General features: G+C 47.1%; 1 protein-coding gene across 2 annotated transcripts in view; it reads right to left on the reverse strand.

The window, feature by feature from the left end:
- LOC138473825 (deleted in malignant brain tumors 1 protein-like) overlaps positions 1-27,619 on the reverse strand; it is a 733,343-nt gene that overhangs the window by 569,605 nt on the left and 136,119 nt on the right. For both annotated transcript variants that reach the window (XM_069612215.1, XM_069612214.1), the window contains exons 2-3: positions 18,271-18,330; positions 6,665-6,976 (exon numbers count right to left, since the gene is read on the reverse strand). In XM_069612215.1, coding sequence (XP_069468316.1) covers positions 6,665-6,965 — 301 coding nt within the window. In that variant the 5' untranslated portion in view covers positions 6,966-6,976; positions 18,271-18,330. The remainder of the gene's footprint in view (positions 1-6,664; positions 6,977-18,270; positions 18,331-27,619) is intronic.

A 27,619-nucleotide genomic window follows, 5' to 3' on the forward strand; every position in this document is an offset into this window, starting at 1 on the left:
GGGCCAATTGGTGAGTGGAGCAGCATATGGCAGGGCTGCTTAGATGTGATCAGTGGGCTGGGCGGCCATCTTAGAAGGGCTACTCCCTCATGTAGCTTAATGGAGATGAGGGGTAGCCTGGGCTTCATGGTCGCAGAGCAGCAAATGCGGCAAATTTGCTTGATTTTGCTGAAATCCGACTTAATATGGGCAAAATATGCAAATTATTGCAGCGCTCGGTGCGCGCGGGATGTTTTTCGAATATATTTGCTGGGGGAGGGTGCTGCAGCCTTGAGGCTTACCTCCAGTGGCTGCGAGGGGGGTCTGTGCTGCGGACGCTGAAAGTTGTGTCTGATAGGGGCAGCAACTTCATGTCCAAGTGCATGCAAGCCATGTGGAAGGAGTGTGGGATTGCTTATAGGTTTTCCTCAGCTTATCACCCCCAAACCAATGGCATAGTTGAGCGGTTCAATAGAACCCTCAAAAGCATGATTGGGGCTCCCCAGCGGAGAACATGTGATCTCTTTCTTCCATGCGTGTTGTTTGCCTACAGAGAGGTACCTCAAGAGGGGGTCGGCTTCAGCCCCTTCGAGCTTCTTTTTAGTCACCCTGTAAGGGGATCCTTGGTTATAGTCAAGGAGGGGTGGGAGATGCCCCTATCACTACAAGTGTAGTAGACTATGTGCTAGGTTTAAGGAAAATAATGCTACTCATGATGGGCCAGGCTAGTGAGAAGTTGAAGGCTGGGCAAACTCTGGTGAAACACTGGTATGACAAGAAAGCTTCCTTTGTCAACTTCACACCAAGCCAGCAAGTCCTGATCATGAACCCTATAAGGCCTAGAGATATACAGGATAAATGGTCAGGCCCTTACTCAGTAGTGGAGTCACTGGGTGAGGTTAACTATTTAGTGGACCTTGGAAGGGCTGGACAGGCTCCAAAAGTGTTCCATGTAAATAGCCCAAAGGCTTTCCTCCCTGGGGATGAAATAGCTGCACTGCTGTTGGCTTCAGATGTAGAGGAGGAAGAGTCAGAACGTCTTCCTGATCTTTTCCAGGGCAGTCCTTCAGACAGCTCCATTGAGGGTGTCAAAGTGCCACCTCACCTAACTTCTGATCAGCAAGGTGAGGTGAGAAGTTTGCTGAGGCAATTCTCCCCCTTGTTCTCCCTAGCTCCTGGTTTGACACATTGGTGCAAACATGACATTGACACAGGAGATAGTATACCTATCAAAAGTAGGGGATACAAGATGCCAGATAAGGTGAGATCTTACAACAAGACAGAGGTCAACAAGATATCATATCTTGGGGTGATTGAACCCTCTAGTAGTCCTTGGTCCAGTCTTGTGGTTCTGGTTCCAAAAGCAGGTTCCTCTGAGCTGAGGTTCTGTGTGGATTACAGGGCTCTGAATGCTGTCACCAGGACAGATGCACACCCCTTGCCTAGAACAGATGAGCTGGTGGATACCTTGCGTGCCTCCAAGTACCCCAGCACATTTGACCCCACTGCAGGGTATTGGCAAATAGCCCTAGCAGAACATGCCAAGGAGAAGACCGCATTCCCAACTCCAGAAGACATTTACCAATTCAGGGAAATGCCATTTGGGTTGAAGAATGCACCTGACACTTTTCAGAGGCTTGTGAATCATGCCCTTAATGGGTTGGATGGATTCTGTCTTGCATATCTGGATGATATAGCAGTTTTCAGTGCCACCTGGGAGGATCAAGTGAAACACCTTAGAATTGTGTTGCAGGCTCTTCAAAAGACCCACTTGACCATAAAGGCCAGCAAGAGCCAGATTGGTCAAGGTTCAGTGGTCTTTCTTGGGCATGAAGTAGGTGGACGGAGGAGTCAGCCTCTACCCAGTAAAGTACAAACAGTACAAGACTGGCCTACCCCACTTCACAAATCCAAGTGAGAGCCTTCTTAGGTCTCACTGGGTATTACAGAAACGTTATGGCAGACTATGGTACCATAGCTGACCCTCTGACTGCTCTCACTACTCCTAAGAAACCCAAGAAGGTCTCTTGGTCTGAGGAGTGTGAGAAGGCCTTCAATGGCTTAACAGACTCATTGTGCCAGGCCCCTGTTCTCAGGGACCCTGATTACAAAAGACCTTTTATTGTGCAGACAGATGTCTGACTGGGATAGGTGCTGTACTATCACAGATAGATGACAAGGGCAAGGAACACCCTATTGGATTCATAAGTCTCCACCTTAAGGACAGAGAGCTCAGATGGTCCACAATAGAAAAATAATAATTCTCTGTAGTGTGGGCCCTAAGGAAGCTGAGGCCCTATCTCTATGGGACCCACTTCACTGTACAAACTGACCATACGCCCTTAAAGTGGGTCATGAAGATGAAGGGAGAGAATCCTAAATTGCTCAGGTGGTCCATAAACCTGCAAGGGTTTGACTTCACTATTGAGCATATGCCAGGTGTCCAACATAGCAATGCTGATGGGTGGTCCAGAATGTTTAAACAACCTGAACAAGAAGCTCATGCAGGGGTGGATTAGTTCCCCCTGTGCTTGGTCTGGGAGGGCCGAGTGTTAGGAAAGATTTCTATTTATGTGTAATTTTCCCTCCAGTTGTGTACCCCCCAATTTGTTGCTGTTGTCGGACCACCCTAACCTGACATTTGCTAGTGGAGCCCAGCCTTCTGCTGTATTCTGCTGGGCGTTTGCTCATTTTGTTATGGGGAAACTGACATGCCATTAAGACAGTCAGTACTGGGATACTTTGTTTCACTTAGTCTTACACTTTGTTGCTATTTCTTATTAACATTTTATCAGTGGACAGAGTACCTTACAGTACAGTGCGCTGGGGTCCTCTTCATTTTTAAGGCCCTAGACACCCTCAAAGGATTTTTCAGTGAATGTCCAAGTGTGCCATTGGACAGAGCTGATGGCAGCTGTTACTTTTCATGTGTTTCAACTATTTTTTAGCATCCATACTGCGTTTACCGCGTTTGGCCCAGGACAGTGGGCAGTGCCACGAGGTCCTTTGTTCTGTCCTTTAGCTATCTTGTCCCTTTGCCTTCCCCAGGTCGAGCAGGCCCGGGAAATTCCTTATTTGGTCATGCAGACCCTGCAAAAACCCAAGCTTTTGCAGGCTTCTGCTTGCCTTGTGTGTGTGCCCACAGCTGCAGCTGTCTAGTTCCAATACACATCCTGGGTGCCAGGATGTCCAGTGTGCTGGGATGACTGGGATCGCTGTGGCTCGTGATTGGTTCACATCTGGGATGGCTGTATGTGAGCAGATCGTTTATTGGTTTCTCCTAGTTTTGGTGCAAAAGAGATTTTGGATAAGATAAGGCATTTTACACCCATTCCAGGTTGATCTTCTGAGTTCACACCAAACTTAGTAAAGGAGACAAGTTTCCGGAATCAACGAAGCAGATCCGTGGAACAGCTGATGATCCACTGGAAGGTTTGGCACCCTAGGCCTGCTTTTGTCCCATCAAAGCACCTGTTTCTGATCGAACCTAGAAGGCCTGCAAGGGCACTTCGACCAGATGGAGAAGTGGGACTAACTATTCTCGGCACCTTCAACTTAAACTGTAAGCAAGCCTTTTCAGATGTATTCCTGGACCACCAAGTGAACTGACCAGCTCGTACAGGACCTTTTCCCTGGAACCGCCGCCATCTGGAATTGACACTTGAGACTTTGGGGACTGTAGGCTCTGGGTATGAGGCACTCTCCGTCGGGTTTCGCAAACCTAGCATTCCTAGGTCTGAAATTAGGAGAGAATGCCTCAACCCAAGCACATGCGGTCACCGTGTTGCCCAGCTGTGGTGACGAACTTCATGGGTGCCTTGCTGCTGTGCTCCCCTGTGCCTTCAGACTCACTGCAGTAGGAATGGCCTGATTCCTTCACCAGGAGCAGAGAAATCGCCACTGTCCCACCACGGAATCATTCCTGGAATGAAGCCCATGAATGCCGCAGAACCGCGCAACTGCAGTATTTGAACCTGCAACCGAAGTGGACTCGACTGCCGAAGTTTGGTCCAGAGTGCACTGAGGGTCGGCGAGTACTTGCAACCCTTACCGGTGGACCCTTGCGCATCCATCCATTTTTACGTACCAGTGTCTCTTGGGGGGTCACTGTTCTTTATTGAGGAAGCCTCTGCTAGCGAGCTATTCACAATTCTTGGATCCTGTTTTGTCCTCTTGGGCAGACCCTCCTCGAATAGTGGGAACTTATTCTTTACTGCCTCACCTACCTTGCTGAGTCACTACAGCCCCTTAAAGAGACCCCGTTTTGACTTAACCGCACGATAGTGTGCCCCAGCACCGAAAGTACTTTGGAGCTGAAGGCTACACTCATTTTAGGGACTGGACTGCCTCTCAAGGTAGGGTTTGAATTGTGAAGGACTTCCACAGATATTCAAACTGTATAACCCCTTTCTTTACAGGTTGTGGAACTGTACTAAGTAATAACCCTGTTGCCCATTAGTTGATGTATATATGTTTGCTAGATTAGTGTTGTTGGTTTTGTCATTACTGCTGAATATTTACTTTGTGTTTTACTTAAAAGGCCTTTAATACATGTATGTGTATCTATATTTTTAATATACACCTGAATGAGAGTAATTTGTGGTATCGTTTACTGTGTGCACTCATTGGGGGTTTTCGATCACCCTCACCGCTCCTGAGACCTAGGGCCTCATTACAAGGCTGGAGGCCCCGGAATGAACGGTGCCGGTATGAGACCGGCACTGTTCATTCCGGGCCACCGGATTACGAGTTCTGCAGTGGGTCCTGCTTTTCAAGCCTGATTGGTCAGACCAGAGGTGAAAAGCGGGACCCGCTAGCAGGCCAGGATGCTAACAACGGGCCCGTTAATTAACGGGCCCGTTGTTAGCTTCCTCCCCATTCCCATTGAGCCCTATGGGGGCTCAAATGGGAATGGGGATGTACCGGGTCCTGTGAAAGGGATTTACCGGGCCCTTCAAGGTCGGAATGGCCCGGTAGGTCCCCTTTTGCAGGACCCGGACCCGAGTGTGGAGGCAGCCAAGCCCTTTTTAAGGGCATGGCTGCCTCCAAACTCGTAATGAGGCCCCTAGTCTTGACCGCCCCCAATGCTACCGTGATTGGTCTGGCTTATCCAAAACGTTACCCTGTTCCAAGAAACTAGGCTGGCCTTATGAACCTCTGCCCACCAGGTCAGAGTTCAGAAATACATCTTAACACTGATGTGGCTGACGGAAAGGGGTCCCAGGTCTTGCTTCAAGTTCGCTTCTTGCATATAATTGTGGAAGTGGGTGCAGACAGGATGGCTGTTTTGTAAATTGGAATGTGCCTATGGGGGAGGGGGAGCACTATTCGCAACCTGCCTTTGGCTTCAGGGCATGAAGGCTGTGTTTTAGCAGTGGGGCAGCCAGCATTTTTTTTTCTAGAACCCGGCAATGTACTTTTTAAACATTTAATTATCTGTGATTGTCAAGGGAGGCAGGCAGGCTTTGTGCGTGGTGGGTAGTCTCTTTGTTATTGGTGGTAGATCTTATGTTATGTTAAAGGTTCTTATACGGCGCACTGTTGCCAGCTACGTGGTCTCTTGGAACTCGTTTGCCTTTGTGTTTTTTTTTTTTATTTAAAAAAGTAAACATGCACAGCTTTCAGGTTTACTGTGGCTTTGTGTTAGGCCTTCCAGTCCTGTTTTTGCTTGGAATTCAATGACTTTTAGTTTTCCTACATTCCAAATAAAGAAAAACTCCAAGTTCCAGAATTCAAAAAGAAAAACGTAAACTTATCTCACTTCCACCTGTTCTCTATAGACAAATCAATATAATGTGACAAGTGAGAAAAATAAGTTATTGTAAACCCCAATCACACCGATTACTTAAATAGCTTGAATTTGCAAAACCTGAGTGGCAGTGTCAATGTGCCAACGGCTGTTGCTGCCCATGTTTCAAGCCGCTTTATCGAGCCCAGCATACACCAGAGCATTCACACACTCCGGTCATAGTGTCCAGTGTGCCAGAAAACACCCCAGCACAATATTCCCGAGCTATTATCCCTCATTTTAGAGCCCTTCTCCCAGATAGGTGTGGACGTGATGGGCCCCTTCCCTTGTCCAGGTCAGGAACCAGTATCTTCTGGTCATCCTGGACTGTGCAACCAGGTATCCTGAATCCTTTGCAATGATAAGTACTACCACCGAGAGCATGGGCAAGCGCACTTAGTAATCTAATAGTCCTGGGTAGTATTTCCTACAGAAAATCAGAAGCATAATATAGCCTTTAACATAAAATGTAAACATGTAGTTTGCGTTATTTGATTTGCCAACACACAGAGTGTCCATATCTTTCTATAAATATGTGGAACTGACTGGTGTTTTGGCATTGCTTAATCATCTTGTGCTTGTTCATTTGGAGTCTTCTTTATCCAGGTAGTTAACAGCTTTTGTAGCATTTCTCGTGTATCTTAAATATGGCATTCACATATTCAATAGGTTTCAGCACCAGGAGAAAGTGTGCCCTGGTGCTGACGGAGGTGTGCATTATCACTAGGGCAAGAATACATTGTTTTCACTATGGTACGTTTTGACATACTGGTAATACTGTGCAAAGTTGAAGTTGGCCTAGCAATGTTTCTATAAAATGGCTTCTGGTGGAAATTGCCAAGAGAATAATAAATACAAAGTAACAAATACAAAAGGATAACATGTTTAAACACATACCTGAGCATATGACACTGGCATCCTGATCATGACCACAGAGGCTTCCCGAGGATTGGTGGGAGCATTCCCACAAGTAGTATTCATCTCCCGAGCATTGTACGTCATCCCAGAGAATGTCTCCAGAGCCCTGTCCGAAGTAGGCCCCACGTGGAGCAGCAACAGCATATCCGCACTCCAGCTGTCGGCACACCACCACTGCATCCGCCATGTCCCAGCTGTTGTCGCACACAGTGCTCACGATACCAGGTGAACTGACTTGGACACGGCCTGCACACCTGCTGCCACCTTCATGGAGTTCCATCTCAAGAAAGACTGTGCGAATAATGGAAGAGAAGAACAGTGGATACTTTAAACATAACTTACACTTCTACATTGCTAACTGAAGAATCACTATTAATCAAAAATTGACACTGTGCCCGTGTAACACAGTACAGCACAGCTCGTAATCTGAAAAGGTACTCTCAGCCTTGCGCCTGATATTTGTAGAGCAAACTCTTCCCAACGTTGCAAGATGCACCACTTGTTTGCAGTTTGTACCAAACCCCTTTATTACTCTCTTTGCCATCACTCAGACAAACGGTCCAAATCATGTCTACACATTCCTTTAGCAAGGTTTCCTTTACTTGTAATTGGAGATACAGAAAAACGCTTTGTTATTGGGCATCAACATTGCGAAATCAATGGTTCCTGATATACAATATGCAAGATAATAGTGTTGAAGTGACTTCCAGGCTTCTTGGGATTACTTATATGTTTATTACAAGTACTTAAGTCACAGTTACATGAAGTTATATACATAAGTGGACAGGACATAACACTGGCTCCCATCACCCAGGCTGGAGAGCTCTAACTGGCTGGGTGTGGAATCCTTGGGTAAACATTCCGACATTCACAAGGCAACACCCCACATGACATCACCAGCTTTCACATGCATAGACAAGCACATCACAACACATCTCCTTCCTTTACTGATAAACATAACAAACACACTTAGGCAGGATATAACACATCTCCTTCCTTTACTGATGCACACTGCACTGACACAGATACATCAAATAGACACAACATATCTCCCTTCTTCTCAAACGTCAACACACACGGACAAGCACACCACAGCATATTCCCCTCCTTTCCACATCCATCACCAGAATGGGGAATATCAATTCTGAGGGACACTCTCCCTACTTGTCAGGGTCACATAGGTGCCAGGCAGAAGTACAGACTACCCAGCGTGCGAGGGACTAGTGTTTTGCCCTACAGAAGGCTTCTTCATCCTTTCCATAGGAAGAAACCTTCCAGGACCACATTTCCCAGCACACCCAGCGGCAAGAACTACATTTCACAGGCCACATGGGGTGTGGCGAGCCAGCGCGCATGCGCGAAGCTCCGAGCACGGGGTTTGTGCTCAGAACTTCATCGTGAGCGGTAGCATCTTCCGGAGCTCCAGCCTGAGGGGACTACGCGAGGGGCCACGCCCCACGGATCATTTAACCCGGCCCCTCGAGACACTCAGATAAGTGGCGCATGCATGCCCAGCTGGGGGAGAGACGAGTTAAAGGGGAATCACGTGCAGGGGGTTAACGCCCACACTCTTAAGCCCCCCTGCGCACGGCTAAGTTAAGTACTATGCACAGTTGCACTGGATGGCGTTTAATTCAGGAGGCAACGTTAACTTTCGAGTTTCACATTAACCCATGCGAGTGTGGCAAATTAATCTTCGTAGGCCACGTGCGGCTCCCGCATGTCACGCCCAGAACCCAAAAACAATGCCGGAGCGTCTTTACCACGTGCGGTTCTTTTAAACGCACGGATTGACGATCAGGAAACACTGCCGGCTCAAAACAGTACTAGTTGAAGCGTGAGGATGTTTCAGCCTCATGAGCCCTGTTCTGGTGTGAGGGTCGGGGGAACAAAGATACGGCAGGGGCCCCGCGTGGCTTGCACACTAATCTCCGTGTTCTGGAGAATGGGACAATGAGCATGCATGTGTGAATGATTGCTGTGTCACTGTAATTCAGAGCTTCAGGGAGCATTGCCTAATTCTTGCTCTTTTTGCAGCGATTGATCGCTTCTGATACAGACCGGACCTGGAGTGCGCAGGCAGGTGGCCAGCACTCAAACCCAGAGCTAAGTGCCCTATTGTTTTGTTTGGAATCACCCCCAAATGGGTGTGGCAATGCATGAGTGAATGTAATGTGATAATTTGCTTTTGAATGACTTTTTCCCTATTCTTCCCGTGTCCTATCCAATACTGTACCCTGCAACCTCAATCCGGTATTCCTACTTTCCCGTACCCATCCAACCAGCGTTCCCTAACCCTCTTTCCCCGCTGGGGTTGCGGATGTCTGCGTAAACCCTCGCTTGCGGGCACCAAAACCTCAGAGGGGGTGGTTGGTTTGTGCCACTCCTGCGCCTGGACTCCTGGAGCCCTGACAGTAGCACAAGCGCACGTGTGACAGGCGCCCGAGTGGTACGACCCATCCCCACCATGGAAGAGCTTACTAAAGTGTTACAGGATATACAGGCCGAGCTAGCCGCCTCTAGACAGGATTATGCTACCTTGGCTGCTCAGGTGCGCAGCCTTAGTGCTCAGGTGGCCCCCCTGCCCAGTGGAGGAATACCAGCCCCGACCCCAGTGCAGGTTCAAGTCACTCCTGAATCAGTGGTTCCCTTGGCTCCTCCGGAGAGGTATTCTGGAGACCCCCATAAGTTCCAGACATTTATTACACAATGTAGGCTACATTTTCTCACCAAACCTGCCGCCTTTCGCTCTGTACAGGCACGAACAGCCTTCGTGATTTCTTATCTTAGTGGTGATGCGGCGGCATGGGCTAATCCGCTGATACAACGGGATGATCGTGTCCTATATGATTGGGACAAGATTTTGGCTGAATTCGAAAAAATATTCAATCGTAGAGCTGCAGCATTGTGTAGGGACCGAGAGCTATTAACCTTACGACAAGGCAACAGGGAGCTGATCACGTACGTGACTCAGTTCAATCGTCTGGTGGCTGAGGCTGATTGGCCTAGGGAAAAAAGGACGTCCCTTTTTTACCAGGGTCTGCGGGATGAATTAAAGGACTTAATCGCCCAGGTGGACCCACAACCCACTAGCTGCCCAGCTATGATTGATCTAGCTCTGCGGTTGGATCACCGTCAGGCAGAGCGACGGGGAGATAAGCGACGCGGGGATTCACGCCCGTTTGCCCGTCTAGATCAGTCACGCTCAGCACGAACACCTGAGAAAGCGAGTGGGGAAGAGCCCATGCAGATTGGTGCTGCCCGGGGACCCCTTGCTAAGGAAGAAAGGGATCGCTGACGAAAGGAGGGTCTTTGCATGTATTGCGGAACCTCAGGACATTTTGTCCGAGAATGTCCCTCGAGACCCAAGGTGCAGGGAAACGCGTCAGCTCGACAGTAGGGGTCATACAGTCGAGCCAGGAAGTTTTAATGGCCCCAAGGAACAACAGTACTAGTTACGCACCACATATTTCTCTGCAAGGGTGCTTGGGTTTTCTAGACCAAGAAACCCAGGTTACGCTGTTTCTGGACTCAGGAGCAACCGGTAATTTCATAGACATAGCTTATGCCGCCAAATTAGGCATACCGGTATGCCGAATGGACAATCTTGAGGCAGTACGTGCAGTGGATGGCACAGTCCTAAGTTCCGGGCCTATAACCCATAGGACCCAAGTTTTGGAACTGCATTGCTCGGGAACTCATCTCGAGAAGGTGCAATTCGACCTTATAGCTGCGCCGCAGTTTCGCCTAATCTTGGGGCTCCCCTGGCTCAGAAAGCATGACCCGCAGGTGTCCTGGTCAACAGGCACAGTTACCTTTTCATCGGACTATTGTCAAAGAGGTTGTATAGTCCCTCGGAACGATCAAGACTCCCCTCTAAGGCCCGTTATAATGCTGGCGGAGGTGCAAGACCTCCAGCGTTTGCCCACAGAATACCATGTGTTCAAGGACGTGTTTGACAAACAAGCAGCTGAGACATTACCACCACATAGGTCTTTCAATTGTCGTATAGATCTAGAACCCGGGGCAGTACTCCCGTGTAGCCGTATCTACGCCCTTACCGAGGCGGAAACGGCCCACCTTAAAAAATACATCGACGATAACCTACGCAGTGGGTTTATTAGGCATTCCAACTCGCCAGTCTCGTCACTTTTTTTTTGTCCCCAAAAAGTCCGGTGAATTAAGAACTTGCATCGATTATCGCGGGGTTAACAACATTACAATAAAAAATCGATACCCATTACCCCTAATACCAGTTTTATTAGATCAAGTACGAGACGCTGCAGTCTACACTAAACTGGACCTAAGAGGGGCTTACTACTTGGTGCGAGTCAGAGCTGGGGACGAGTGGAAAACGGCTTTTCGAACAAAGTTTGGTTTATATGAATACCAAGTGATGCCGTTTGGTCTCTGTAATGCCCCTGCAGATTTCCAACACTTCCTTGACGAAGTGCTTCGTGAGTATCTTGATGTCTTCGCTGTCGTGTATATAGACGACATCCTAATTTACTCGCGAAATATGCAGGAGCATGTTCAGCATGTGAAGGCAATTTTACAACGCCTTAGAGAGCACAACTTGTTCGCCAAGCTTGAAAAGTGCGAATTCCACTGCACCACGGTTGAATTCCTTGGCTATTTTTTTACCCCGTCAGGAGTACAAATGGACAAAAGAAAGGTTCAAGCAATCTTGGATTGGCCAGCACCCACTTCCGTGAAGGAAGTGCAGGCCTTTCTTGGCTTTGCTAATTTCTATCGGCGATTCATTGAAAATTTCTCAGAACTAGTAACCCCGATAACTACGCTATTACGGAAGGGGCGAGTATTTCATTGGGACGAATCTGCCGAGCGTGGCTTCCAACAACTCAAGTCGGCTTTCACGTCTGCACCGGTGTTAAGGCATCCAGATCTATCAATACCATTCGTGATAGAAACGGACGCGTCTAGTTATGCTCTGGGAGCAATCCTCTCCCAGCGTGATCCTAAGACTGGCCTTTTACACCCAGTAGCCTACCATTCCAGGAAACTGCTCCCGGCAGAAACAAATTATACCATAGCCGACAGGGAATTGTTGGCAGTGAAGTCCGCCTTTGCAGAATGGAGGCATTATCTGTTAGGGGCCCGTCAGAAAATAACTGTCATGACAGACCACCGCAATTTGCAGCTCATAAAAACCGCTAAAACACTCAACCACCGCCAATAACGGTGGGCTCTGTTCTTTGCCGATTACGACTTTCTTATCACATATCTGCCTGGGACCGACAACCGTAAAGCTGATATCTTGTCTCGGTATCCCTAGCCTGAGGAGAAGCAAGTGAGTGAGGCCCGACCAATAATACCCCCACACCAGAATATAGGAGTGGTTGGTAGACCTAACATCTTTGAGGATGTGCTAGAAAATATGTCAGCTTCAGAGTTACAAGAATGGAGCACTAGAGGGTCCAAACATACTGTTGTGAATGGCCTTCCCTATTATGAAAAAGCTTTGTATTTGCCTACGCCAGAGTTGCGGACTGAGGTAATGCAGTGGTGTCATGATTCCACACTGGCTGGACACCCAGGTATAGCAAAAACCCAAAGAAATGTGGCGCGACATTTCTGGTGGCCCACTATGTTGCGAGATACTCGAGTTTACGTATCCGACTGTGAAACATGCAGTCGACAAAAGGCTGGCCATCAAAAACCGGCAGGATTAATGCAACCCTTACCTACGCCATCAGCTCCGTGGCATACCGTAACAATGGATCTAATTGTGGATTTACCACCAGTGGATAAACACACTTCGATCCTAGTCATTGTTGATTCCCTCACTAAGATGGGTCACTTTGTCCCTTGCAAGGGCGTGCCCACTGCGGGGGAGGTAGCTGAGTTGTTCCTTAATAATGTAGTACGACTACATGGTCTTCCCTCTCTTGTTGTTACGGATAGGGGACCTCAGTTTACATCCCGATTCTGGCGGGCATTCTGCAAACTGATCAATATGGAAGTCAGCCTGTCGTCTGGTTACCATCCTGAGACTGATGGACAGACTGAAAAGGTCAACCAAGGGCTAGAGCAATATTTGCGCTGTTATGCCTCCACTGCCGAAACTTCCTGGGTGCAATATGTCTGGTTGGCCGAGGATTGCCTACAACAATTCTGTGCACAGCTCAACAAAGTATATGCCGTTTTTTGGCATGTACGGTTATCATCCACGGACCATGCCCATGTCGCCAATAGCCCCTTCTTTAGATTTACCCACGCTTGTAGGACGACATGCACACGTAAAACAAGTATGGGGGGGGATATACAGCGTAACCTACAAAAGGCCAAAGAAACCTATAAATCTTATGCGGATAAGAAAAGGCGCCCTAGTCCCAGTTACCAACAGGGGGATCGAGTATGGTTATCCACCCAGCATATACGTTTACAGGGTCCTCGTAAATTACAACCCCGGTATCTTGGGCCTTTCACGATCTCTGAGATAGTAAATCCGGTGGCTGTTCGTTTGGCCTTGCCAACTCAAATGAAAATTCATCCCACGTTTCATGTGTCTTTACTCAAACCAGGTAGACCCACTATTCGTACTGTGAAACCACCACCCGTGTTGGTGCAGGGTCACCCCGAATATGAGGTGCAAGCTATCTTGAACTCGCAACTACGAAGCGATGGTCAGGTGTACTATTTAGTAGAGTGGGTTGGGTATGGGCCTGAAGACCGCTCCTGGGAACCAGCTTGTAATGTCCATGCTCCGAAACTTGTGAAACTCTTTCATGCTACTTATCCCGGGAAACCCAATCCTCGAGCCCTTCGGAAGGGGGGGGGGGGGAGTACTGTCAGGGTACCAGAGGTGCCAGGCAGAAGTACAGACTACCCAGCGTGCGAGGGACTAGTGTTTTGCCCTACAGAAGGCTTCTTCATCCTTTCCATAGGAAGAAACGTTCCAGGACCACATTTCCCAGCACACCCGGCGGCAAGAACTACATTTCACAGGCCACATGGGGTGTGGCGAGCCAGCGCGCATGCGCGAAGCTCCGAGCACAGGGCTTATGCTCAGAACTTCATCGTGAGCGGTCGCATCTTCCGGAGCTCCAGCCTGAGGGGACTACGCGAGGGGCCATGCCCCACGGATCATTTAACCCGGCCCCTCGAGACACTCAGATAAGTGGCGCATGCATGCCCAGCTGGGGGAGAGACGAGTTAAAGGGGAATCATGCGCAGGGGGAGAACGCCCACACTCTTAAGCCCCCCTGCGCACGGCTAAGTTAAGTACTATGCACAGTTGCACTGGATGGCATTTAATTCAGGAGGCAACGTTAACTTTCGAGTTTCACATTAACCCATGCGAGTGTGGCGAATTAACAGCGCTTGCGGTTAATCTTCGTAGGCCACGTGTGGCTCCCGCATGTCACGCCCAGAACCCAAAAACAATGCCGGAGCATCTTTAACCATGTGCGGTTCTTTTAAACGCACGGATTGACGATCAGGAAACACTTCCGGCTCAAAACAGTACTAGTTGAAGCGTGAGGACGTTTCAGCCTCATGAGCCCTGTTCTGGTGTGAGGGTCGGGGGGAACAAAGACACGGCAGGGGCCCCGCGTGGCTTACACACTAATCTCCGTGTTCTGGAGAATGGGACAATGAGCATGCATGTGTGAATGATTGCTGTGTCACTGTAATTCAGAGCTTCAGGGAGCATTGCCTAATTCTTGCTCTTTTTGCAGCGATTGATCGCTTCGGATACAGACCGGACCTGGAGTGCGCAGGCAGGTGGCCAGCACTCAAACCCAGAGCTAAGTGCCCTATTGTTTTGTTTGGAATCACCCCCACATGGGTGTGGCAATGCATGAGTGAATGTAATGTGAAAATTTGGTTTTGAATGACTTTTTCCCTATTCTTCCCGTGTCCTATCCAATACTGTACCCTGCAACCTCAATCCGGTATTCCTACTTTCCCGTACCCATCCAACCAGCGTTCCCTAACCCTCTTTCCCCGCTGGGGTTGCGGATGTTTGCGTAAACCCTCGCTTGCGGGCGCCAAAACCTCAGAGGGGGTGGTTGGTTCGTGCCACTCCTGCGCCTGGACTCCTGGAGCCCTGACACTACTGCTGTAGGCCACTATCTCTACGCACCCACCTACACCTTCATGCATCTGGGGTGATATCTCCAATCACACTGGTGGATACGCTACCTCCAAATACTCTAGTGGAGGCGCTACATGCTACCTCCAATCACACTGGCGGAGGCGCTACCTCCAATCACACTGGCGGAGGCGCTACCTCCAAATACTCTGGCACGGCGCTACCAAATGACACAATCGGAAGCGCTACCTACACATACTCTGGTGGGGCCCTACCCCCAATTACACAGGCAGAGGCGCTACCTCCGATTACTCAGGTGGAGGTGCTACCTCCAACTACACTGGGACCCCGGGGAGGCGCTACCCAATCACACTGGAGGAGGTCCTACCTCTAAATACTCTGGAGGGGCGCCACCTCCAATTACACTGGCGGAGGCACTACCTCTAAATACACTGGCGTAGACGCTACCTACAAACACACTGGTGGAGGCGCTACCTCCAAATACTCAGGCAGAGGCGCCACCTCCAATTACACTGGTGGAGGCACTACCTTCAAATACTCTGGCGGAGGCGCTACCTCCAATCACACTTAATTGTGGCACATCCACAGGCTACACAGGTAAACAGCATCACATCCCTGCGCTGCTTGACTGGGGAATGATACTTTGACTGGTGAATGGAAACATCAATGCAGAGCTTTCTTCTTCACCCCTCAGTACTTTGCACTTGCAATGCAACCTCTGACAGGCAACATCTTCACCTGGCACGCCATACCCCAGGAACACCTTCCTATCACAAAGAGTTGCTGCTGGTCATGACATCAGCTGTCTTCTCTTGCCCACAGCTCCTTAGCTCCTCCCTCTCTCATGGGAGTCATCTTCACTACGAGCTTTGTTTAATCTACAGGTTTCTTAAACTAATGGGGCGAGATTCCTTCTTCAGTTTAAGGGCCCAGGTGTCATTTTAAGCTTCCTTTTATCTTCACTTAAGAGACAACACTTCTGGTTTTACTTTAACAGGCTTGACTTCTTCACACAGATTTCTTCATCTTAAAGGCTTAGCTCCCTTCTTGAGCTTCCCTTCAAGGCCCTGCTCCTCTCTTCAGCCCCAGGACCCAGCTCTCCCTCCACCTTATGGGCAGTTTATCCTTCCTATATAGGGCTTCCTTCCTCCCTTTTGGTGCCCTGGGTGATGGGTCTTACTTGTGTTTTGGGGCCGTGTTGTCCTTCTTTTCCAACTTCTTCCTGCACCCCCAGCAGCAAGCTTCTTCCACACTTAACTGTGACTTAAGTACTTGTAATAAACATATAAGTAATCCCAAGAAGCCTGGAAGTCACTTCATAACATTGGCGACGAGGATGGAATTACTTATGTTTATTACAAGTACTTAAGTCAACACAATATATATATATATATATATATTCCCAGAATATACTCTTTACTCTAATGCATGGCACCAAACAGGACTACTTACTTACTTACAAAATATCATACATCTCATTTACAAACATGGAGAAGTGTATAAAAAAACTTCTTGACAAGTAACTAAGTTGTTCCAGAACTTTGTTATTTAGATAAACATATTTACAACCTCTTATGGCCTTTTGGGTATGTTACAGTTACTGTGTAATTAGTCACTTGAGATACCATGTTGGCAGGGAAGTGGGTGATTGAAAATTCTTTTACAACCAGTATAATTGTAGTGTATTTTATATAATTGGACTTCTAATATACTGTTCTCTGCGTAAGGATTTTTTTTAAGAAAGTGGATTTGAAAATAAAATTCTTTCAACAAAACAAGTACTTAAGTCAGTTACATTAAGTTATATACATAAGTGGACAGGACATAACACTGGCTCCCATCACCCAGGCTGGAGAGCTCTAACTGGCTGGGTGTGGAATCCTTGGGTAAACATTCCGACATTCACAAGGCAACACCCCACATGACATCACCAGCTCTCACATGCATAGACAAGCACATCACAACAAATGGAATGTCTGGTTGATGGAGATCCAGGAAGCAGAGCTAATTGTCCAGATAGCAAAGCACCCTGCACTCCTGCTTTATTTACCAGCACTCTTCAATGCAGAGTACTCTGTTATCCAGACTCTAGCCTTTGCTACCTGGTGTTTTTGTCATCCAGAAAGCTACTTTTAATGGCCGAGACAGGTGCTGGGGAATGGAGTACTCTGGATAAGGAAGTGCAGGGTAACAAAGCGTGTACTGTATAAGGCTCAATCCTAGCAGTGAGGGCCATTTTATGCACTATCCCCTTACAGTTATTGCTTATACTGTGCAGGCACCCTGTCTGTATGATGCTGGTGCATGCCTCACCTTCCTAAATCTGCATAAGAACCTCTACACTGTGCAGTGCATTCTCCAGCCCCACCAATGAGTGATCTGTGTAGTATTTTGTTCTTCACTGTGCAGTACTTGCTTCTCCCCCTGGCCAATGAGTGATCTGTGCAGTATCTTGTTCTATGCTGTGCATTACATGCTCCACCCACCGACCAATGAGTGATCTGTGCATTATCTTGCTCTACACTGTGCAGTACATGCTCCGCCCCCTCCACCCCCGGTCACAGTGATCTGTGAATTATCTTGTTTTACATTTGTTACTTTTATAGAACCTCTCTTGTGTTGTCATGCTCTGGGCTCTCAGACTCATTATGACAGCTGCTGAAATGCTGGGATCCTTTGCAAATAACACCACTTCGCTGGCATACAGCATCACACCGCACAGAGCATTGCCTCTGGGAAGTGCCCTTATCTGTACTTCCTGGTGTACCCCTGCCTCCAGTGGGGAAGGGATAGAAAAGGAGGGAATGAGAAAGGAGCAGGGAGCTCACTGTTTTGGTGTCTTCTAGCCACACCCTGGGCCAGGCTTTCCGCTAGATTCCTTAGAAACGCACAGAACTGTTATCCTGCACTTTATCCATTCTGGGAGCTAGCTGCAACAGTGCACCCTTTGCCCAGCTTTGTGGCTGTATGTTGGCACGGTTCCTTGGACTGGGCACAGAGATATCTGTATTGAGAAGGGTGACTCCCTGGAGGGAGATGTACTCATTATGGCCACCCTTGCTGCCCCCCAAAAAAATGCATTTTACATCTCCTCACCCTTTAGAAGGGAATTTAGTAGAAGGTTTTTGGCCATGTGGGAGATGCGAGGAGTGTGATATCTGTGTAGAGAACCGAAGTCTAAGCGATATTCTAAAGTCTTACACCAGCAGTGAAGTGCTGCATTCTGCACCAATCTGATTGGCTGCCCTACTTTCAACATCATAATGAACCTGCCAATTGTAGCTCCTGTTTCCTGGTGGCAGCCTGAGCTAGGGTTTACACTTTCTGTACCCCAGGATGTATGCCATTGACGCTGGCCACTCCCAGCCCCCCAGATAAGAATAAGATGGCCATAGGGGTATTCACCCACAGTATATTTAAACACAACTCTAGAACTGGGAGTCCATCTGAAAGGGACAGTTCATGCAAGAAATAAAATATTGAAGTGAAGGATATATCTCATACTTACAGTCAGTGAATATTGGTGATGTCGTGGAGAAGGTGCTCGTAGTTGTGGTGTACGGAGGTTCTGAAAACAAAGAGAAACAGAGTTTTATTCCAAAAAGTCATGGAATCTCACCATTCATTGAGAATAGTGTTCTCAACTAATGCAACCCCTCAGCCCACATGCAATAGCACAGTCGGCCATTCCAAGTATGTACAAGTGATGGGTGCCATCACAAAGGATCCATTCCTGGCCAACTATGAAATGGTGCTCGTGTCCTCAGTTCTGCAATTCCTTTTCGACCTTCAAAAGAGATGCAAATGGTTTTTAGGCAAATGATGGAAATCATAGAGGTGCAACCTTCTAGACTTCATCTCCTGTCCTCATCTGACCCACTGTCTCCAGTAGCAGCAAGAAACACTGAGAGGCGCACAAGCAAGTTCAAAGATAAGTTCCGCTTTGCCGCTCGTGAAGACTACTCGTCTGCTTTTTTGCTACTGTGTTTACTTGTGGACTCAGAGGACTTCGTTATATCTAACCAGCACTGCGTGCTCAAGTGGATTGCTTTCACTGTGACACCGTCATTTTTATTGACACTTTCAACCAAGGCCCGCCCAGGAAAAGGCGTGTCATTGTTTCTACAAAGGGGGCCCTCACGTGCACAGCGTGCGCGCACGAGCAAGTTCACAGATAAGTTCCGCTTTGCCGCTCGTGAAACCTACTCGTCTGCTTTTTTGCTACTGTGTGTCCTTGTGGACGCAGAGGACTTCGTTATATCTAACCAGGTGATCTGTTTGCTTGGAACTGAAGCCTGGAATCACTTGGAACTCGGTGGGCGTTACACTATCAAGTCTGATCTTTTGTTTGTTTGTTTTTGTTTTTTTTCTATGATCTAGCACTGCATGCTCAAGCGGATTGCTTTCACTGTGACACCATCATTTTGATTGACACTTTCAACCAAGGCCCGCCCAGGAAAAGGCGTGTCATTGTTTCTACAAAGGGGGATCTCACGCGCACAGCGCGCGAATTAGCAAGTTCACGGATAAGTTCCGCTTCGCCGCGACGCAGTGGCTTATCCCTTGTGAGATTTGTACTCGGATAACTTGCTGTTTCAAATAACCTTTACTAGGCGACTATTTTGATTTATGGCTTTTGTGCCTTATTCTTTAAAAACAAATATGCCAGAAAACGCCTTAAAACTTAAAAACACATGTACGATTCCTAAGATATTTCAATCACAATTACCATCTTTTATCCTGTCACCTGGGCTTCCTGATAGCCAGCCTGCTGTATCCCACAACGTGTTGTTGCCCCAGAAAATGATGCCTGCCCTGCATCTGTTGAATACGCAATCAGAGGTGACTGGTGTCAGTGAAGATATCGCGTTCAATTACGCGCCTCAAACGGTGCCTCGAATTCCGGCCCCTTTACTGGTGAGTCCACGGCTAGATCATCCCATTTCTGACAAAACTATTCTTGCCTCCTTGAAATCGAGAAATGTAAAGAGGAAATTTAGCACAAACTCTGTAACTAGCTTGTCACCAATTAGGCCGATTGCACTAGACAGCTCAAGCATATCAATATATGCTAGTCAGTGTGAATATCCGACTTCTTTGAAATCCAATCACACAGCTGTTCTAATTGCGGATATTTCGCACGAGTCCCACCCCACTCCTGCGAATTCAGCCATTGATTCCTTTGCTCTCCCTACACCGAGAGCGGTCATACCATCTGCTTGTGTAGTGCCCTCCTCAACGCCAAAAATGTTAGAACTGGCTTTGCATGCAATCAACACCTCAGTTCTTGGCCTACATAACATTTTTGACATATTAAATGACAAAATGAATAAATAGGGAGTTCAACTGGATGAGATCACACGATGGATTGATCTCCACGATCCCACTTCTGGGATGGTTTCCTCTCCTCGAGAAGGGGCGTTGCCCGCCATGGAGGCCTCCATCATAACCTGTGGTAGTTTTACTGATTTAGCACACTCTCAAACAGCAGCTCCAGTCCTTTCGGCTGAGGTTGAACATTGTGATCATGCGGGGTTGGTCACCTCCCTTCCGCAATTTATGAATGTAATTTGTGCCATTGAAGATGTTTCAACTCCCGCACTGCTCACTACTAGCCCTGTAAATGACATTTGTTAGGGAGAATTCTCTGTTTAGGCTGCATTTCCTAACCTAGTGAGTCCCCCAGCAGCTTTGCTGGATTTCTGGAGTTTGTTTTTTTCCATCCTGCCAAGAGTGAGACTCTTTTTCTCCCACTCTTGGACATGAATGTTTGTAATTGTAACGCTCACCTGAATCCCTCGGAGGCGCGGGTCTGCTCTGGGCGTTCTCCGAACCTTCCAAAGTCACTCGCAGGTCTTTGGCACCACCCTGGAAGGGCCCCCTCCTTACTGTGATCTTAATCTGGAGAGTGAGATGTCTGCGGGCAGAGAAGAAACAGGGGTTAACGTCTGCCTGACGGGGTTTCGGCCCTTTCCCCTTCCTGACACTCCTACAACTCTCCTAGGCCGCACGTGCTCACCTTAGGTAGGTAAAAGCGGCGCTCTCCATCCTGCGTCTGTGCAGGGGTGCTGTAGCCAGTTACTTCACTGGACGATAGTTCAGCCTTTTATTGCGGAGGTAGAGTCCAGAAGGCAAGACCGTCGTTAGCTGCACGAACGGTGAGTGCCTTATATGAGTCTTTTTATTGTCCTTTCAGAATCTTGCCTCTTTGCAGGTCCGGTATGCTGATCCGGTAAGTGGAGAAGTCCGGAGTTTTTGCAGGCAAGTAAAAAGTTCATCTGAAGTTAAATGCACTTTTAAAAGTCTTTTTCCCCTTTCTTTCAGGTCGCGGTGCAATCGGCGATGAAGACTGATGCCGAAGGATCGTGCCGGAGGATGGACAGGTATCACCACTTAAGGCACGTGAGTAGAAATGGAGTCCTGAGCTCTAATAATGTCCTTCTTGTATTTTACAGGTGCGGACAAATGGCGCTGAACGGAGCTCGCGGGGACCGTGGCACAGGTAAGCAGATATCACAGAGTTATCGCTAACCTGTATTCTTTGTAGTTGCAGATGGCTGGAAAACGAAGAATTGCGGCACGAGGCCTTGGAAGGCGCCGGAAGGTGGTAAGAGCTGCTCTGGTACTTTCTCGTGCTACTCTAATGTTCTCGTTTTCCTTTTCAGATGTCGCGGAAGGCTGGAGCTGGATTCAGGAAGGTAAGTTGAAGATTTTCCTGTTTTCAGGTGCAGAAGAAGATCAGCTGGAGCCGACACGGTGAGCGTCCTGCTGCTATTGCAGAATAACGCGAAGCACGTGAAACCAATCGGGTGTGGTTTAAATAGCCTTCAGTAGTGCTTAGCCATCTTCTTCCACAGCTTTCAGAGGTAAGAAAAGAGTTCCAGTATGTAATTCTTGGGAGTGGTGCTGGCCCCACCCAGCAGTTAAAGTAGTCCCAGCAGGATTGGATGAAGAGTTCATCCTGCAGGTAGGAAAGCAGCATGGTCTGCAGGAGGTAAGTCCACCCAAGCACCAATCCTTTTTATATGAGCCCGGCGCTTCCAGTGCCGGGACTGGGTCCCTTTATGAGCATGAGCCTGGTGCCGCTGGCGCCAGGACAAGGTCCAAAAGGCCCCTACGGGGCCGGCTTGTAACTGGAATAAGGGTCATGATCCTGCTTCCAAGGATGTTGGGCTAGGTCTGACACCTTGGAGGCAGTGGTCATGACAGTAATTCCTTTGAATGTCAATGTGTTCTATGGGCTATGGCGTCTTTTACTCCATAGGGTCTCATAGGTTTTACTATGTGTGTTACAACGCACCCTCCGTGCTGTAGCACTGGGGCGTCCTAGCGGACCTCCATCATAGACTCCATACCCGGGGACTGACTACTGTCTCCCCGGGCATGTAAAGTCACCATTGGCTTTACTAGACCTAAATTTACTAACGGAACTAGTACAAACCATCCTATTGTGGACGTACTAGTAGGGGTAATTCGATTACTCCTGGGTCTGTTATTCGAGGGGGCACTGTCCCGTCCCCCCTCGGCGAGTTTTGGCTGGTGGCAGTGGAAACTACTTGTTATATTCGACCCCGAATATAACTCTATGGGATTCTTCCCATTGCTGGAGATTGATACTTTTTCTCGTTAATCTCTAACATACCACCGGTTTACTTATCTTAAATAAGTCTATCGGATGGTATTTTCTGCCAGAACTCGGTTTTTAAAATGGCGTCTGTGTTAGTCTCTGTGACTCCTAAACCAAAGGTTGAGCCCTTTGTTCCACTTTTGGCAGGCTTCTGTACAGAGACCCTCCAAAGTGGTGCTTCTGTCTGGGTTACCACAGGGGTGTGGGAGGGGGTTTAGGCACCCTGGACCGAGTTGCCTTGCCAACTCCGGTCGCACTCTAGTGGGATTGGCCCAAGTGGTGAGCCACCCCGCTCACCACTTAGCGTGTTTTGATTGACAGCTAGGCTGAATGAATGGGGGTTTTCTGCATAAAAGCAGGGCTTTTGGGACTGGATCTTCAGAAGTCGCCACAGGACCTAAGAATCCGACGAGGGTAAAGCTGAGCCGACCTGCAACGACGACACCTCCGGTGGAGCCCTGCGGAACCGACTCACCACTTCCCGACGACAGAGGAGATCTCCCTGCCGGAGAGTCTATTCCCCTGACTGGTGGGAACAACCAGTCCCCTTTGCTTTTTCTTCGCTCCAGGACGCAGTGGTCGAATTGCCCGTGCAGAGCACCTCGGCAACCGGATAGCCACTACCGCTGTACCGCGACCAAAAGGTGGTGCCTTGTGACAGAGCACTCCGCGGCTGGTCTCTTCCCTGGTGGTGCACCGGACTTCACTTTTCTTCGACGACGAGATCATCTCTACTCTTGGCAAAGACCCGACGTGCATCCACCACCAGGAACAACTGCCCCCGTCGGAGCTGTCTCTCCACAAACAAGGTACCGTGTCCGCCTGGCTTCCCTTTTTGCCAGATAGAGTGAGGTGTCTTAATCCTCGCCTTTCCATTGGGTCGCCTCCAAGCTTTCTTTAACTTGTTGTTCTGAACTGGTCCAATCTTTCCATAACAATTTGCGATAAAGACTTGAAGCGCATTTCCACTGAGACACTTTTTGGGACATATCGCCTTGCCTCTCTCCGAGTGAGCCTGGCCTCTGAACTTTGTGATCTGCAGTAGACCCTGCCTTACTTGCCTTGCATTTGTCCGTAAAGTATTGGTACCGAGTTGACTTCATAACCTGCCTTATTTTTTCTCTCCCGTCCTAACGAATACTAGAGTGCCATCTAGGTTAAATCATACACCTCTGTCTGCAAATAAGTGATGCCGTTGAACCTAGACTTGTCGAACTATTGTTAGGGGGATTGATATTTTCTTCTAATAGTAATTGTGATTGAAATTGTTTGCCGTATTGAGTGCCAGAGTGTTTTCTATAGATGTGTTCTTATAAATAAATAACTATATATCTTTACACCGAAGCCTTGTTGCGTGTTTGCTTGCCTTACTGTGTAGATTGCCCTATTTTGTATACTCCACATACTGCCTAACTCTTCTTGAGGGAAGTCTGACTGCTCAGCCACAGCTACCAAGTGAATCTGTGTGGTACAGACTGCTACCAAGTGGGTTTACTGCCAAACACCTGTAGTCCGAAATCTTTTGCAGTGGTCCCAGAGGGAACTGCACAGGTTTCCGCCTAACAACATTGTTGATCTCTCGCCTGTTGATGAGGATGAGTCCCCCTCTACCGTGCCCCAGCATGAACATATTCTAGGCTTGCGTGGCAAGAGACCAGTGAAACAAATAAAAAAAACATTTGCGATCCTGAAAAAAACAAAGAATCAGCCGGCTCGAAGAGGTCATAAAAACACCTTGAATGCTTTTTTTAAAGCGATTGCAGGTTCGCTTCCAAAGGGGGTGTCTGATAGTACTCCGAGCACGACTACTACTAATCCTTCTCCTACAGGGTGCACTGCGCCCATAGAATCTATCCCTTGTTTACCAGTTGCCGCTAAAGAGGTTGCCACCATAAGGCTTCTTCCAGCTCAGTTGCCTTTATCCTCATATGCTCCGTTGGATGCGTTGGTTGAATCTCTAATGTCTTTGGAGCAAGGAACAGCTCGCACATTTGGTAAGGATTTGATTAAAAAAAGTGTTTTGTTTGGTTCTGCTGATCAACTAACTGCCTCATCCACCGTAGCGCAGAATCGGGGGGTGACAAATCAATTAAAACAAGCAGTTGATAAATATCTGCAGGAAAGGTTTTCTGATGCACCCATCTGTAATGGAATCCCTGTTCCTCCCTTTCCAGGGAATCTTAACTCTAAATCTACTGAGGTCCGTAGTTTTACCAGTAACGATCAGTATATTTTTGAGTCTCAAAGGCCAATTGTTAAAGAAGCGCATTCCCAACACATGAACTTAGAGCCACATAGAATGACTAGTCTTTCCACTCCTCAACTTAGTCGAACTCCACACTATTCATCACAGGTTACAAAAAAATCTTCCCTTTTTCCTTTTATTTTAAAGTGTCGAGAAGGGCCCTATCCTTCGTATGACCTCAATAGAAGGAGTGTTTTGAACATCTTCAGAGATGTTGTGAAGTTACAAGATGTAAGTACGAATGATATAGAACAAATTTAATTTATTTCTGCAACTTCGACTTCCATCATTCGGTTATGGATTCCATCAGGCATTGTTGCTAATACCATATGGCAAGCTAAAATGTCCCTTTTTGAGATGGGGTTCCTATTGGCTCAGGATCCGAATTTTATATTAAATCAATCGAAGGAACCCATCGCAAAATTGAACATCTATGAAAGTTTTCAGTCTGTTAGATCTAACAATGACAGAACACAAGGAGCTTCATTTGGTACACAGAATTAACCATTAACGACTAAAAACGGAAACATCCGAAGAATTGCCAGTTGAAATACAAGGCGGCACAGCCACTTGCAGGCCTCTTAAGAATATGCCAGTTTTTTTTATCATATTCTGACCTTACAGGAAACTTGGCTCTTGGTTCCTCCTGTGTGGGATGGATATATTACTCTTTTGCCTGCATATTACACTAGAGGTAGACCCTCCTCAGGACTACTCGTTGCTGTTAATCAAAAAGCAGGCTTTCGTGTTACACTATGGGCTATTTTTAAGAGTCATCTGCAATTGGTCAAGGTTGATACTAATATATTTCTCTTGCTGTCTTGAATGTGTATAGAAATCCCGTTGCCTGTTTAGATGAGGATTTCTATATTGGTCTTACATCGATGTTGGAGTTTGTAAATATTGCGGCATCCAACAGTCATACCATCATTCTGGGGGATTTAAATTTGGATTGTTCAACCTCTAATCCATATTCGAAGGAGGGTCTCTGTTAGTTACACCTTATGAAGGAACAGAATTTTGCTATGGTCAATGGAGCCATTAGGGGTGATATTCCCGCCCAAACAACTTGGTATCGAAATAACAGTACAAGTACCATTGATTATATTTTTGTTGACCAGAACTTATTTAGAATGACCCAGGAGCACCTAATCATTGTGTACACTGGCATTGACCATAAATTGTTATCTCTTTCCATCTCTTGGCAATTACCAAAAACAAAAGCTCCCTTATCAATTCAGGGGGTTGGGATTAATACTGCTAGAACCAGATTGAAATGGACAGATGCTAGAGTCTGTGAGTTTGAGAAGTTGATAAAGTCTGACTCACCTAATGTGGGCATTCAATACACTGACATTCTCGCTCCCTTTGGTCTTACGATCACTATCTCAAGAAATAATCAGATAAAGCATTGTCATACCTATGACCAATTGGTCAAAGATCGAAAGACAGAGTTTAGACTAATCAAACGACGCATTCTAGCATCGGATACCAATGATCGCTGGCAATTATTAAAAAATGCAAAAACTTGCTATAAGAACTGGTTAAAGGGTCACAAATCGTTGATGTTCCAGAAAGACAGTGAAGCAATGGCCAAAGCATTATCAAATAAGAATTCTGCACAAATGTGGTATCTGATTGGAAATTATGCAGGGACGCAGATGCCCAATTACACTCAGTTAAGGAACAGCAGTGGGTTGAGTACTATCAAGAACTTTACGCTGACCCTAAATTTGACCATGAATCATTTCTTATTACTCGGACAACTCAATGGCAGTTGGAGTTTTCCATCACGGACATAGAAGAAAATATCAAAAAAGCAAGCACTTCAAGGGCCGCTGGTCCGGATGGTATTTCCAATGCCATGCTTAAAACGAATTGGGTGGAATGGGCTTGCATCATATATTGTAAATTCCAAGCAGTTGTCCATTCTCGCTCTATCCCAACATCCTGGAAATCGTCAATTATCATCCCGATTTTCAAAAAGGGCGACAAATGCAAGCCACATAATTATCGCCCGATTGCACTGTTAGATTCCCCTGGAAAGATTTTTTGTAAACTCATCTTGAATTAATTCAATAAATGGACCCTATTGAATTCTTTTAGAGATCCTTTTCAGACTGGGTTTATTGCGGGGATGGGCACACAGATTAACCTGCTGGCATTGAATTCCATCAAAACTTTGTGCCAACACTCGAAACAAGCTCTATTTCTGGTGTACATTGACTTACATTCTGCATTTGACTCTATTTCTCGAGTTCTGTTATTTGACAAGTTGAAACGAGATCACTGTTCACAAACACTTTTTGAAATCATCCTTGCCTTCCACTCTGAGACCTGCATTTATATTCGACTCTCGCTGGATGGGGTCTTGTCAGCAGCCATACCGACTGCTCGTGGGTTAAAGCAAGGTTGCCTATTGGCTTCCTCGATATTTAACTATTTAATTCATGACACGGCCCTAATTTTTCAAAATGTGAGCTCTGATTCTCCAAAAATAAATAATCAACAAGTCAAAAGTCTAATGTATACAGATGATATGGTTTTAATGTCCAAAACCCAAATTGGCCTACAAAAACTCCTATTAGCATTTAACTCTTATATTGTGCACAATGACCTGAAGATTAACACCAATAAAACCCAAATACTGGTGTACTCTCCTAAAAGGAAAGCTAAGTCGTTTTTGTGGAACATTAGCCAAACTAATTTTATGGTTGTTTCTCAATATATATATTTGGGGATGGCCTTTGAATTGACCAAGCAATCAAAGGCACATTTGGAAAGAGTTGATAAGAAAGTTGAAACAGCCATCTCGCAAACCAGATTAATTATGGCCAGATATGGGTAATTTTCAGTTAAACCAGCCCTTTCCTACTGGAACCAAAAGGCTGTCCCGGGTTTGTTATATGGTCTGGAAACGTTACCAATTAACTTCAGATTCAACAAACGGGAAAGTAAATTTTGGAAAAACATCTTACAATTACC

The sequence above is a fragment of the Ambystoma mexicanum genome, chromosome 8, assembly GCF_040938575.1.
Source record: "Ambystoma mexicanum isolate Mex_15411 chromosome 8, UKY_AmexF1_1, whole genome shotgun sequence".
In the NCBI taxonomy this organism is placed as follows: domain Eukaryota; kingdom Metazoa; phylum Chordata; class Amphibia; order Caudata; family Ambystomatidae; genus Ambystoma; species Ambystoma mexicanum.